The 16010-nt window shown below is 41.3% G+C and overlaps 1 protein-coding gene across 2 annotated transcripts in view; it reads left to right on the top strand.

Moving 5' to 3' along the window:
• The window catches only part of LOC142995333 (protocadherin Fat 3-like), a 62469-nt gene that overhangs the window by 18788 nt on the left and 27671 nt on the right, over positions 1 to 16010 (top strand). For both annotated transcript variants that reach the window (XM_076146346.1, XM_076146337.1), the window contains 9 exons: positions 27 to 2755; positions 2865 to 4233; positions 6572 to 6768; positions 9889 to 10042; positions 11745 to 11978; positions 12593 to 12985; positions 13756 to 13970; positions 14824 to 14961; positions 15567 to 15710. In XM_076146346.1, the coding sequence (XP_076002461.1) occupies positions 27 to 2755; positions 2865 to 4233; positions 6572 to 6768; positions 9889 to 10042; positions 11745 to 11978; positions 12593 to 12985; positions 13756 to 13970; positions 14824 to 14961; positions 15567 to 15710 (5573 nt within the window). The remainder of the gene's footprint in view (positions 1 to 26; positions 2756 to 2864; positions 4234 to 6571; positions 6769 to 9888; positions 10043 to 11744; positions 11979 to 12592; positions 12986 to 13755; positions 13971 to 14823; positions 14962 to 15566; positions 15711 to 16010) is intronic.

Genomic DNA, 16010 nt, shown 5'->3' with positions numbered 1-16010 from the left:
AACTTGTGTGTTTTCATTTTCAACAGGGAACACTGAAAAGGCATTCCACATTGAGCCAGCATTGGGAATTATCACTGTTGCACAGGACCTGGACTTGTCCAGCATTGGCCATTATGTTCTTACTGTCAGAGTCACTGACAGTGGCTTCCCTCCTCTGTCCACAACCACTGTAGTGTGCATTGCTGTCACCCTCTCTGACAATGCTGGGCCAAAGTTCCCCCAGCACAAGTTCCATGCAGACATCACAGAGAACTCAGTGGTTGGAGCCTCTGTCACCACAGTCAGTGCAGTCAGCCAGTCAACCCCAATGTACGATATCAAGCAAGGCAACACCAATCATGTCTTCCAGATAAATCAATACAGTGGAGTTGTCACTACTCAAAAGCTGCTAGACTTTGAGACTGTAGCATCTTACACACTGATAGTTCAGGCTACCAACATGGCTGGCATGGCATCGAATGCCACCCTATTAATTCAAGTATTAGATGAGAATGACAACGCACCAGTATTCGAGCAACTTCACTATTATGGGAGCATCAGTGAGGCTGCATCCGTCAACTGTGTGGTCCTGAACTCAGATGATTCACCTCTTGTAATCAAAGCCACTGATAGTGACCAAAACCAAAATGCTCTTTTGATGTACCAGATTGTTGAGGACACTGCCAAAACCTTCTTCACAGTTGATTCTGGGACTGGCTCAATTAGAGCCATTGCTAATTTAGACCATGAAACATTTGCCAGCTTTCACTTCCATGTTAATGTGAGGGACAGTGGTAAACCACAGATGACAGCAGAAAGTCCTACTGAGGTCACAATACAAGTGATTGACATAAATGATTCACCACCTTGCTTCACTCAGCATGTTTATGAAACAGTTGTGCTACTACCCACATATGTAGGAGTAGAAGTTCTGCAGGTTTCAGCCATGGATCCTGACAAAAATGTTCCTACTGAGCTTATCTACTCTCTGACGGATGAAGCACTGGAACACTTTTCCATCAAACCTTCCAGTGGTATCATCGTAGTAAAAAATAACAACTTGTCCAAGGAACGATTCCGCTTCAGTGTTAAAGTGTCAGATGGGAAATTCTCCAGTACAGCCTTGGTCACCATTGTTGTGCGAGAATCCTTGGACTCAGGTCTGAGCTTTACCCACAGCCTTTACTCTTCGTCTATTCAAGAGAATTTGACAAATATCACCAAAGTGGCTGTTGTCAATGCTGTGGGAAACCATCTTAATGAGCCATTGAAGTATACCTTGCTGAATGCTGGCTTGCAGTTTAAAATCCGCCCAACTTCTGGTGTGATTCAAACCACAGGAATACCTTTCGACCGTGAAGAGCAAGAATTCTATGAACTGGTGGTTGAGGCAAGAAGGGAACATGACCGTGTGCATGTCGCCAGAGTTATGGTGAGAGTCCAGGTGGAAGACATCAATGATAATCCCCCTGTATTTATTGGACTTCCCTATTATGCAGCTGTTCAAGTTGAAGCTGAACCAGGATCACCGATTTTCAATATCACTGCAGTGGACAGTGACAAAGGGGTTAATGGAGAGGTGTCGTACCACCTCAAGGATGGCCATGGTCACTTTGAAATCGACTGGCAAACAGGCAGTCTGAGCCTCAAAAGAGCCTTCGAGTCTGATTTATCTAATGTGGAATACCAGATTGTGATATTTGCCAGAGATGGGGGTTCTCCATCACTCTCCTCTACTGTTGAATTCCCCATCACCGTAGTCAACAAAGCCATGCCTGTCTTTGGCAGATCGTTTTATTCTGTTTCTGCGAATGAGGATGTGGCTGTGCATACACCTATCCTCAGTGTAGATGCTACTAGTCTTGAAGGCCAACGCATCATTTACACTATCGCTGATGGAGATCCATATCTTCAGTTTGACATTGGTTTTGACACCGGAGTCATTCGTGTTATTCATGTTTTGGATTATGAAGTAGCATCATCTTACCACTTAACCATCAGAGCCACAGACTATCTGACTGGTGCCTGCGCTGAGGTAGATGCGGATGTGGTTGTGCAGGATGTAAATGATAATACTCCCATATTTAACAAAATGTTATATAAAGTAGTCTTGTCTGAAACAGCCATGATTGGAACTCCCGCAATTCAGGTAATTGCCACTGACAAAGATTCTGATAAAAATAACATTATGCGGTACCAGATCTTCTCAGATATGCAAAACAGCACAGATTACTTTCACATTGATAGCAGCAGTGGATTAATCCTTACTGCACGTATGCTAGACCATGAACTGGTTCAGGAGTATGGCTTCATTGTTAGAGCTACTGATAATGGTTTCCCACCTCTAAGTAGTGAAGTATTAATCATAGTTCTGGTAACTGACATGAATGACAATCCTCCTGTTTTCAACCAGCTGCTTTATGAGGCATATGTTAGTGAATTAGCACCACAGGATCATTTTGTCACCTGTGTCCAGGCCTTGGATGCTGACAGCTCTGATTTTAACAAGTTGGAGTACAACATTTTGTCAGGAAATGAAAGAATGAACTTTTTAATGGACAAAAGGACTGGAACCATAACCCTCTCAAGTCACCGTAAGCAAAGGATGGAGCCTACCTATAGCCTTAATGTTTCAGTGTCTGATGGCGTTTTCACCAGTACAGCACAGGTTCATATTAAAGTGTTGGGGGCCAACCTTTACAGCCCAGTGTTTGGACAAAATACCTATGAGGCAGAGTTAAGAGAGAATGCTGCTGTGGGAACCAAAGTTATACAGGTAAGAATCATTAAAAACCTGTTTGTTTTCCCTCATAACCTCTTAGAAATGAAGAAGAAGTAACAAATTTACGTATTTGATTTGAATTACAAAATGTTTTCGATTCCAGGTGAAGGCAACTGATGCAGACCCAGGAGTGTTTGGTCACATCACTTATTCCTTTGTGAACGACATGGGCAAGGACCAGTTCAGCATTGATGGAAATGGTCAGATCACCACCATGGAAAAGCTTGATCGTGAAGACCCAATAAATAAGAACATACTTATGAAGGTGGCAGCCCAGGACTCGGGTGGACGTGTCTCCTACTGTACAGTACACGTTACCCTATTCGATGATAATGATAATGCACCCCAATTCCATGCCACAGAATACAGAGCTTCAGTTAAATCTGATGTGAAAAAAGGATTTTTGGTGACGCAGATTCAGGCTTATGACGCTGATGATGGTAATAATGCCAAAGTTACATATTCACTTTACAGTGAGGTGCATGTCCCTGTGGTAGACATTTTGGAGATAGACCCTGACAATGGCTGGATGGTGACTAAAGGCAGCTTCAGTCATTTGAGGAACTCTATATTATCTTTTTTTGTGAAAGCAGTTGATGGAGGAAATCCAGTGCGGCACTCTATCGTATCCGTTTACATCCATGTTCTCTCTCCAGATGCTTTTATTCCATCTTTCAGCCAACTACACTATTCCTTTACAATGCCAGAGGACACCCCCATAGGTACAGCGATAGGGACAGTACATCTAAACCCTCCTGGGTATCCCTCACTGCCTGCTACCTTTGCCCTGGTTAATGGAGAGACTAGAGAACATAACCAGGATGGTGTGTTTTTGATTGAAAAGCAAACAGGTGTGATCAAACTTGATAAATCATTGGATCATGAATTGATCAAAAGCTACCACTTCAAAGTCACTGCTACGTTACAACAGGCTAAACTGGATTCTGTAGCCTTTGCTGATATTGAACTGAATGTGTTGGATCTGAATGACAACAGACCAGCCTTTGAATCCAGTTCCTATGAAGCTATTATCATGGAGGGAATGCCTGTTGGGACCACAATCGTTCAAGTCCATGCACTCGACCAAGACTCAGGGGCCAATGGCCAGGTGACATACAGTCTTGGGGTGTTACTCAAGTCAGAGGGGGATTCAGACATGCCTGTTGTGACCTTTGGCATCGACAGCAACACAGGCTGGATTGCCACACTGAGGGATCTTGATCATGAGACCAATCCATCTCACACATTTACAGTGGTAGCTGCAGACCTTGGGGAGCCCATGTCTCTCTCCAGTACCACTACAGTGACAGTGGCAGTGTTCGATATCAATGATAACCCACCCAGGTTCCTGAAGCAGCAATACTTTGGTTCAGTGCTGGAAAGCGACCCACCAGGAGAGGTGGTGGCTGTGCTTAATACTAGAGATGACGACAGTGCTGCTGTGAATCGACAAGTGAGCTACCATATCACGGGTGAGTCTTTCTTTAACTGTCTTTAACTCTTTAACATTGCATCATTGCCTATCTATCTGTCTATCTTCTTTGAGATAAAGTAATCATTGATGAAGTCCTGTATTCAGTCTGAAGTCTGAATACAGAGTAGTGAAAAGTTTATAACAAATCCGAGTTATGTGTGCATATCTCAACGCAGGCCCTTAGTGACTATAACTTTTGGAAGAAATGTATGATTTAAGTACAAAACTTTAAAGATGCTGAAAGCGCTTAAACTGGAAATTTCTGGTGAGAAAACAAATCCTTGGTTTTTTGTAATATTAATGTTTACCCTGCAAAGGCGAAGAAACAGATTTAATTCCATTGAAATGAGTAAAGGGGTGATGGGAGAGTTTGATTTATCCTGTGAATGTAGACAAACGTTTCAAAATTAAATTCACTACAATTTCTTTTGTTATAAATTAAAAGATTAGATTAGATTAGATTAGATTACGAACATTTGGCAGACGCTTTTATCCAAAGCGACTTACATTACATTACCACCCTTCGCAGAGGGGGGAGCAATTGAGGGTTTCGGTGCCTTGCTCAGGGGCGCCTCAGCAGGGGCTCGAACCGGCAACCCTCCGGTTCCCAAGTGGAAGCTCTACCCACTGAGCCACTGCCTCCCCAAAAAGAGAATTTGAAATAAATTTGTCAACAGTTGAACAGTTTGCAAGTCTTTGTCTTTGAATCGTCATCCCTAGGATACTATTATGTTTTTAAATCCAGGTATGAAAACCTTTCAGAAATATGCAGGTAATGTGTCAGCCAACCACAACAGGGTTTGGTGGCACCCTCCATGTGGGTAGAATAATTTACTATTTGTCCTTGCCGGGTACAAATTACATAAAAACCTTGTTTTGGTTTGGTTTTAAATGTTCTGGGGAGTTCTTTATACAGCTTTATCCTTGACTTAAACTCGTGAAGTCCCCAAGTGACATATTCTGAACATACTGGTGGGTCGTGACTTCCAAGATGTCTGTGTGCCAGGTTAACAAATGTGACAGAATTACTTTCATTTAAAAAGCTTGTTTTTTGTTGCCAAAGGTTAGATTCAAACCATTTAAGAATTATAATGCTTACATAACATGTTCTTTATTATATTTGACCTGTTGTGAACACATTTCTTGGACAAATTGATACAAAAAATCAGTTAAATATTGTTGTGACATTTTCTGTCACATCGAGCCTTAAAATTGTCACAGAACACCTAATGTGACATATGTCACAATAAGAGAAATGATTATGAACTGCTCATTTAATTTAGCTGATTTTATGATATTTAGTTAATATATTTAATTAATGTTCAATTCAAAACATATTAAAACAAATGAATAGACCTGGGTCTTTACCAACTGCCAGGAAAATGTGCTTACTTGGAAACTGACATAAGGTGTGGCTGACAACACGTCACACAACCATTTTCAGACTCTGCTGGTATCTACCCTTCCCTGATGACACTGATTACTACTTAGATGTTGTGAGGACATCTAAGAAGTGAACCAGTGAGGCTTCAGGCGCGCTTGGACTGTACTGACGTACTGACACAGACAGTCTAGACGAGTACACAGAGGCTGTGACGTCATACATCAGCTTCTGTGAGGACAGCTGTGCACCGACAACAGTGGCGCCACCAGGGGGGGCCGCGGTTGCCGGCGCACCCTCTGTTGCAGGCGTGGCACACTTTTTTTTTTTATCTTTCTGTGAGTGAGTGAATAAGTTGTTAGTTATTTTACCGCCAGCCTGTATTTGGATTTATTCTCCGTCACCTCTTCTCTATGGTGTTGGGATGTGTTGTGGCTGTATGAGCTGGACTGGTTAACCACTCCTGATTTATTCAATTCAAAGCTTCATACGCCAAAGCCACTGTTTTACATTTATTGACCGCAAAGCTTCGGCCCATGAGTGAACCAATTGGATGGAAAGCTTCAATGCTTTCAAATCCCTCTCGCCATCACTACCTGACACCATTCCCCATGACACCATCCCCCCCCCCCCCCCCCCCCCCCCCCACCAACCTCCTGAACAGGCTGTTCAGGAGACGCAGAAGCTTATTAGTTATTCCAGTACAATTCACTGCAACAGCTATGCAATAAATCCTAGCATTGTGAATTATAGTGTTGAGATGGCTACTGACAGAGTGGTGTTGATTCAGCTATATGTCACGTTTTAGTGATGTTGTTTCGGTTACTTTGTGTTGTTTCTAATATCCCAGCCAGTTGTGAGCAATTGTGACATGAGCAGTGAAAGCAGCACATGACAGCTTAAAGGTTTTCATTAAGACTGTCTCTCTCTATCTGCTTCCTGTTTCCTCTGACAGGTGGGAACTACCGTGGGGTGTTTGCTCTTGGAATGGTTCAAGGTGAATGGAAGATGTATGTGAAGGGACCATTAGACAGGGAGGATCGGAACCTCTACATCCTCAATGTCACTGCTAGTGATGGACTGTTTGTTTCCCAGGCAACAGTTGAGGTGTCTGTGATGGACACTAATGACAATAGACCCATCTGTGATCAGGTAGGAAATAAAACATTTCATTTGCATTCATGCATTCAGAAAGCTACTGACTTTGGTGTTGTCGGGTGTCATCAGAGTATCACCATTATTATCAGCTGTGGTGATCTTATTATGAATCACTTGCAATTTTGAGAGCTTTTCCTTCAGGCTTAGCTCTTCATCATGAAAATTCAATGCAGCATCTGCATCACTGAAGAGGCTTTACCAATCACACTCCCTCCTACCCTAACTTGTGAACCTGGCGATACTTGAACTCTACTACCCTACTTCTTGAGGCTTGACCTATGGACAATCCTCCATTTATGTGAAACTTACAACATTGATGTCACCAAAAAGGTTACAACACGCCAAAAGTTACAAAGTTCAGACATTGACATCACATTTATATATTCAAGACCAATATCAGAATCAGATTATCAAGTTAATATGGAGAGTGGAGTATGCGCAATATGACTATATGTATTTAAATAGAATAACTGTACACCTTGTGGAAAATGTGCAAGGTCATTCAGTCAGTTTGTTACCCTGGACTTGTTGATGAGACCCGCTGCGAAGGGGAAGAAACTATATTTGTGGCGTGAGGTTTTGGTCCTAATGGACCTTAGCCTCCTGCCAGAGGGGAGGGTTGTGTCCGGGTGGGAGGGCCTGCCCGCCTCACGGTCCTGGAGGCCTACAGGTCCTGGAGGGACGGCAGATTGCATAGCGAATGATACACTGTAGCCTGCTTGTCCTTAGAGGGGGTGTAGATGGACTCAATGATGGCAGAGTAGAAGTGCACCATCATAGTCTTTGGCAGGTTGAACATCTTCAGCTGCCGCAGGAAGAATATCTTCTGCTGTGCTTTCTTAGTGAGGGAGCTGATGTTGACTTCCCGTTTGAGGTCCTTGGAGATAATGGATCCCAGGAAGTGAAAGGACTCCACAGTGTCTACAGGGGAGTCACACAGAATGATGGGGGCGGATGGGCCCTTGTCAATCGAAAATCCACAACCATTTCCATTGTCTTCCGAGCATTAAGCCCCAGATTGTTCCGCCTGCACGAGTTTACCAGAGAGTCAATCTTCCACCTGTAGGCGGACTCATCCCCACCAGAGATGAGTGAGGGTGGTCTAGTCTGCAAACTTCAGGAGCCTGACTGACTGATTACTGGAGGTGCAGTCGTTGGTGTAAAAGGAAAAGAGCAGAGGGGAAAGAACGCAGCCCTGAGGGGAACTGGTACTGATGGTGTGTGAATCAGAGATGTGTTTCCCCAGCTTCACGTGCTGCTTCCTGTCGGACAGGAAGTCTGTGATCCCCCTGTGGGTGGAGTCACGTGTAGTATGAATATAAATGAATGAATATATGATTATAATATGAATCCTACAAAACTCTAATGGGGCCATCCTAACCAATGTAAAACATTTTTTGTAAATTATCTAAAATTATTACTTATCTAATTTACCATTGGCTCTTACAATGTGCTTGATTGAGCCGACACTTCTGTGTAGAGAAAGTAATCCTTTACATTTGACTACTTTGGAAAGTTCATACAGAATGAGTTAGGGTCAGCTTGGGTTTGAAACCAGGATCTTCTGACTGGAAGGCAACAAGTTCGTCTTAGAACTTTGTCTGTCGTGAGACACTGCCATTTTTCTATTTGTCTGGATTTGCACCAAACTAATCACAGCACTAGCTTTATGGAGCGTGTCTGTAAATCATTCACTGGTAATGAAGCCGGAGCATTTTTCAGTTTATTTCAGAAAACAAACCACCACTTCAGTTGGATGAATTTCATGTTTTGGCTGCTGCTAAAAAGAAGTAAAATTGTCATGAAGGCATTACTGCAAATTTTGGGGGTGACACTTTCACACAACTATATTACTTATATACAGTATATAACTATATTTTTGTAACAATGGACTCAGGGACAGAGGGAGGTAGATGCAGAGATACCGTACTTTAGTCATAGTCTGATAAACTTTATCTGTATCAGGACTCAGATCATGGGTCAGAAGCTGAGGAATCTCCCTCCCTTTTCCCCTATTTTCTGTTTCGATAAGCCATCTTCAAAATGTCCCATAACTGTATGCTCAATGTCATGTCAAATGCTTTCTTCAATAAAAACACAGTATATTTAAAAAAAGAAAACTGGGGAATCAGTCCACAGGAAAAGATCACACTTGGAAATGGGGTAGCAGGTAAAGTAGTTGCGCTGGATCATGGATGCGGAAACATTACCAGTGAGTAGCTGGAAGTTCCTGGAAGCCATACAAAAATGATGTTACAAGTACAATTCAGCCATTAGAAAAACACTTATTTGTGAAAGTATAAATATTCAGCAAAGGTTCCAGCTCTTCCAAAACAAATGTATGTAATCCAGTCAGTAAAGTATTATGACTTAGTATTATGAATTATGGCATAATGCTGATAACCTTGCTGTTAACCTTTCTGACACCGCTAGTGATTTTCAGTATTCACACATGCAAATATGTGCTGGGATAATGCTGTCTCTTGCCTTTGCACTTATTCAAACATGCCATGGCCGTGCAGGGTTAGACAGGCAAGGGACAGTCCAGCAGATGGAGGTTATACAGTAGATGGATGCCATCCGGCAAAAAATCTACCGAAAAATAAGTAACATGGCAGCGGAGGACAAATGTTTTTCGCAATCTAATTGAATCAGAACGGTGATTCAAAACATGAAGGACAAGAGTGCTCGCCGCAGCTTCCAGACAGCTGGGGTTCTCAGCGTGGACAGTGAGGAGCTCCCTTATTTCTGAAATTTGCACAACTGCAGACATTACCTAACAAAAAACTAATAACACCAACAACTCGTAACAACATTTTTGAAGGTGAGCAGTCACCAATTCAAATAGTCTTGTGATTGGTTCGCTTTTGTCAGAGGGGTGTAACCGTGCCACATATTTCCTTTGCACATTCACCATGACAGACCCATGACAGGCATTATCCCAGCATTGTTTGCCTTGAGCTGGTATAAAGCTGGATCTAAAATATTGCAGCATATCGGTGATGTGCCAATTCACACATGACCCCATGCTGGAACCAACCCAGCATTACACTGGCATATTCTGTATGTGTGAATGGGGCTTTTGTGTGTAATGTATGTGTGCTGTGTGTACAGGCTGTGTATGCTGCCTCCTTTCCAGAGGACCTCCCCATCAACAGTGTGGTTCTGAGGGTTGGAGCTACAGATGCTGATGTGGGAATCAATGCCTGGATCCAGTACTCCCTTCATGGTTCTGGATCCCAGGACTTCAGAATGGATCCTGAAACAGGTATGGGCACCTTTTTATATCTTCTACACTCATTTATTTGTCCACCTCAACATAGGTTATTTTATATGACTTTTTTTAAATCAAAATATATGTAATGCATACTCAGATCATGGGTCTAAAGCTGGGGAATCTCTCTCTTTTTTCCCCCTCTTTCTGTATCGATAAACAATCTTCAAAATGTCCCATAACTATGCTCATTGTCACGTCAAATGCTTTCTTCAATAAAAATACAAATAATAAATAAAAAGAAGCTTAGGAATCAATCCACAGGGACAGATCGGGGTACTTGGGAATAGATATAACATGACAGTGGAGGAGCTGTTTATCTCCAGTGATGTTCTTCAACATATTTAATCTTCAACCCAAGACAAATGTTTTTAGTGATCTAATTGTATCAGAACACTGCATTTGAAACATTGAAAAGGACTTTAAAATAGCATTGGAGCTTCTATATAATAGTATGGACGTCAATTGCAAAAAACTCAATAGAGGAAGAAACATGACTGGAAAGGAGCTGTTTTAATCCTGTGCCATTGTTCTTATAACATATTTAATCTTCAGCGCAAGACAAATGTTTTTCATAATCTAATTGAATCAGAACGCATAGACTGCCTGGTGCAGGTAGAGTATATCAGCTGGTGACAAATTGTTACAGTAGAACCTGGCTCTCTGCCAACAAAATAGGTGCCAGTGAGGCATCAAGAAGCTGCTGCTATTGGATTTGATATGATATTCTTGCCACCTGCCCATGTAACCTGCGTTGTGTTTCTGGCAATTGATGAACTCGTAATTTGGATTTATTTGCCTGCAGCAGTAGACGTTCTTTCTGTATGGGTCAGGAAATAATATTCAGAGGGCATACAACAAAACGTGGTCCGCCTGCAGCAGAAGACGTTCTTTCTGCTCATTTTACACAATTACATTTACACTACAATAAGTATTTAAACAAATTATATCTATTCTTATTCTAATTCTTAATGTTTCTAATCTCTATCTAAAAGTTTAAGGAAATAAACACTTAACTCCTGTGGCCAAAAAACATACTGCATTCCGAACATGGAAGAAAACATTCTACAACATTCCTTGATCGGCAAAACTTGGTCTGCCTAAACAAAATAAATGTTGAATCAAAATGTACATCAATACAATGCAAACATGCTTCAAGGGCAAACAAAAATACAAATCAAATAAAAGTTATTTGTATATACTGTTATATTATATCTTAAGACAATGTAAAACATCACACAAATATGATTTATGGGGGGTTTATCTATAATACTTTATAATTGTGTATATATATAACATAATGCAATATAATGAAAACTTGAATGAAGACTTTAATGACATTTATTGGGGACCCTATTTCTGCCCAACTCACCTGCAGCAGTAGACGTTCTTTCTGCTGCAGGATACCCACAATGCATTTGATGTACACAAGTTACAAAATAAAAGTCCTGACCCATTTCTGCAGGATTCAATACTACATATTACTCATATAACTTAATTATTTATTAACTTAATTCATTGACCCGTTATACCCCTGACAGAGTTTACATATATCCCTGTGAACAGATTAGCCGTAGCATCTGGGGATAGAAGAAACCCTGATGAAATCAGGGTTCACAGAGAGGTTACTCACCTGCAAGACAATGTCAAGCCGCTAGGTCTGACTGGTCAATTTTTTTACAAAATTTTTTTTAAGGTGAGGTAAAGACGGCAGTTTCTTTGGATCGGGAGATGACTCCTGCCTACCGGCTAGTTGTCCAAGCAGCTGACGGTGGTGGACATTGGTGCCGTGCTGAACTGCAACTCACAGTGACGGATGTGAATGACAACCCTCCAATCTTCACGCTGAGGCAGTATACAGCAAGCATCTACGAAGACACTTCTACCAAAGCCCTGCTCACACGAATTCAGGCCATCGATCCTGATGAAGGTGATGTAATAATCACTGTCACACTGAAGCAACTGCACCAAATTTACTATTTACATATAAACTTAACAATTATCACCACATGTCCTGACATAAAACATTTACCTGTTTACATGTTTGGAATTTGGGACAGGAAAAATCCACAACTAATGCCATTCTACTATTTGAGACAGCTCAAAATCACATATCACAAGTCTATAGATGATGAGAACCGTTGTTGTTGTTATGAGTTGCTGAGGAGAGAGAGCTTTTCTATCAATACCTCCATCACAACCTTGACCAAATTATGTTAAAGTTGATGGTAAATGCCACACTAAATCTCATCCTTAGTAATTTCAACTCAGTCAGTGACCATGGTTTTGATTAGCACTTCAGAATAGAGCATAAAGAATGTCTTATTTTTTACATCGCACTATACTTTTATGAATTGCTCTATGGACATGGAAATTATTACAATGCTCAGAAATGACAAAACAGTAAAAAACGAATGTAAAGTAACTAATGTTTATGAATGAGAGAAATGTCAGTTAAAGCTGACTGTACCTTTTAGGAATATGGCACTAAGTGTCGAAGCAGGATACGTTTCTGCTCACATTGGACTTTTAACATGTCTGCAGCTGGTCCAGGTCGTATGGTGGTCTACTCCCTGGCTGACACTGCTGGAGGTTCCTTCTCCATTAACAAGGCTTCAGGCATTGTGGTCCTGGAACGTATTCTAGACCGTGAGGTCCAGTCAGTCTATCAGATAACAGTGAATGCATCTGACCAGGGATCACCGGTGCCCCTCTTCTCCTTGGTCAATGTTACGATCACTGTGTTGGACATCAATGACAACCCTCCTGTGTTTGAGCGTCGTGATCAGTTGGCGACAGTGCCTGAGGATGTGGCAGTGGGCATGGAGGTTGTCAGAATGTTCGCTGCCAGCAAGGATATTGGCACCAACGCAGAAATTACTTACAGTATTCGATCCGGCAACGAGCATGGGAAGTTTTACATCCACTCACTGACTGGTGAGTGTCAATAATCACTTGATAATTGTATTACTCAACATTTTATAACTATGTGAATGCCCTTTTCGACCAAGTTTAGTATTTTTATAGCTATACACAGTTACGGTCAGGGTTTCAATCGGTGTCTCGAATCGCACATTTGCTATGTTAAGGTGATAGTTAGCATTGAGTTTTACAAAAGATTACAGCTCTTTGTGGAAAAGCCAAAAAGCCTCACAGCTTGAGCCTAAAGGAAAGTATCCTTATCCTGTATGTTCAGAGCAGCCTGGTTCCAGATTTGCAAGTAGCATCGATTGACCTGAAGTGTGAGACAGGTCCTTGGTCATCAAATCAAGTTACATTATTTATATATATAATACAAAATAGTACTTTATCAAAAATCCCATCTCCTCACACCACAGCGGACAAATCATCCTACACTGGTTGCTCTCACCGCTCCCACATCCCCAATCTTGGAGGTGGAATGGAATCTTAGTTCCCTCCCCTCAAGCAACAATGGGATTGCTCCTTTCTTTGATAGTCTTCACCCTGTCCTGTCCTCTTTTTTTTAAATGCCAGACACAGACTCACACACTGTGATGTTGGCACATTTCCCAAGTGTTCAAACAAAGTACATTATCCTAAAATTAACATGAAATTGAGAATGTTCCTCATGCAGATTACAATAAGATTTAATGAAACAGACTTTCTGATACTACAGTAGACATTATATTTAAGTTGGAGTCCCCAGGTATGTGTTACAGGTCCTTCTTTCTGTTTGCATCTCTTAGGTGCTATTTTAGTTGCTAAGCCCCTGGACTATGAGATATGCAGGGACTATTTCCTGACAGTGGAGGCTCGTGATGGTGGGACTCCATCACTAAGTGCTATCACAACAGTGAACATTAACCTGACAGACGTCAACGACAATGAACCCACATTCAGCAGTGACCTCTACAACACTGTGGTGTCAGAGGATGCTACCATTGGAGAAGCAGTTGTCCAGGTAGGTCCTGGTAAAGAATACTGGATCACGCTGATGTAGATAGTTATTGTCATTGGGTTTTTGCTCAACTGTGGGCACTGAGAAAGACAGGTGTGCATCATGTAAAAGTCTGTCCTCTGTGGCATCACTCACTAGGGAGTTAAAAATCAGCAGAATTGTGAACTGTGAGTCTGGAGTGTGGTGAACTGGGTCTCCATAATCAAGCAGCTGCACACAAGCTGGAGATCACTGCCAATGCCAACAATGCCAAATATCAGCAGTAATTAAGTAAAACAGGCATCCGCATTACTTGCCTGAGATTTAAATGAGAAAATAATGTGGTAACACTTCTTTCATCTTTAGAAGGCCAGTAACAGCCATTTACGAATGAGGGAACATGCTTGAGAGATCTAATTATATCTTCCTCTCTGCATTATTGATAACCCCATAGTGTTTGTCAGCAGAATTCAATTTTTCAGATAAAACAATGAAATTGGAGGGAAAATCTTCCATCTATTGTAATTTAATGTCAATCTTAAGTAAAGTCTGATTAGTGATTTTGCTGCTCTTATCTGTGTTGTTTCATTTAACCCTGCTTAGCATGAAAAAATAACTAAATAATACTAATCAGTTGAAATTGCAGTTGAACACTTTGGCCTAAAGATGCAATTTAAATAAAATAAAAAAGTTCTTTTTGCTACAGTCGACAGCATTTCAAAATTAAAGAGTCCCTAAAACAATCTATGAAAAGAATGCTAAAATGCTCATGAAAAGACTTCTTGTTATCAAAGAAAGTTCGTGTGTGTGTGTGTGTGTGTGTGTGTGTGTGTGTGTGTGTGTGCACGTGCGCGCGTGTGTCTGTGTATTTTTGCAGCTCATTGCAGAGGATATGGACAGTCGACTGAATGGAGCAATCCTCTACTCTATTGTAAATGGAGACCGAGACAACCAGTTCTTTATCGACCCACTGAGTGGGGTTATCAAAGTCAACAAGCGACTGGACAGAGAAACAGTGAGGCCTTATGCACACACAAACACATATAGACACATACACAGACTTTAAAGTTTAGCCTTTTGATGCTTTTGAGCTGCAAAGTGGAGAAGCTGATTACTCTCAAATCATTATTCTTATGTATTTCACTGTGTTCTGTTTTGTAGTTACATTTTACACACTTTTTGGAGTTGGGTATATATGTTTCTGTAAAAAAAAGAAGTTGGTTCTCCCTGAGTCTCCATGGAGCCGACTTTCATTCACAAAGCGACTCCCATAGATTTGTAGTCATACATAAAGAGAACTACAGATACTTGAGTCAACCCAAAGTGCTATTTGGCTCATGGCCCATCTGGCCTCTACAGTTCACCTCTTAGTGTGAAAAGTGCTCTACAAATAAAATGTATTATTATTATTATTATAGTGTGATACTCTTTCCGTTATGTGGCCCTGAGTTTCACACAGGAAATTTGAATGATTTGTGTCTTTGGCTGTTGACTTTAATCACCACTTTTAAGGTGATGTTAGGCTTGAAGAGAAGTATTCACACTCATTCAGGTTTGTTGTTGAATGTAAAACTCAACAATGTTAATAGCTTGGATAACTCACAATCTCTGATCTTGTAGGTTCCCAGTTACTCCTTGGTCATCAGGGCTCTGGATAGTGGCATCCCAGCCATGTCTTCCACTGTGACAGTCAACATAGACATCTGCGACGTCAATGACAACCCGCCCATGTTCTCCCCAGCAAACCTCACCACTGTTATCCAGGTAAAGCTGATGGATAGAACTGTATAAGTATGGTCGTTCTTGTGGAGGAACACAATCAAGTAACAAACAACCTCCACATTGGTTAGTTCACCAAATGGAACAGTGCTCTATTCATAAATAAAAGCAAGATTTAGGAGCTGATCACTGTAATGTCTGCCATTCCATTTCACCTGTCCTAATTAGGGATCAGCATGTTGAGGTAGCAGAGGAGTTTAAAATTGATTGAACTTTAGGTACGTTTTAAGAAAGCAATACAAAACCTGTGGACACTGTGTGCATATAATACGAGTAAGGAAATTT

The sequence above is a fragment of the Genypterus blacodes genome, unplaced genomic scaffold (assembly GCF_046128005.1).
Source record: "Genypterus blacodes isolate CSIRO-AG114 ecotype Tasmania unplaced genomic scaffold, CSIRO-AGI_Gbla_v1 ptg000003l_1, whole genome shotgun sequence".
In the NCBI taxonomy this organism is placed as follows: domain Eukaryota; kingdom Metazoa; phylum Chordata; class Actinopteri; order Ophidiiformes; family Ophidiidae; genus Genypterus; species Genypterus blacodes.
Note: the sequence above shows the minus strand (reverse complement) of the source record. Positions and strands in the feature narration are given on the sequence as shown.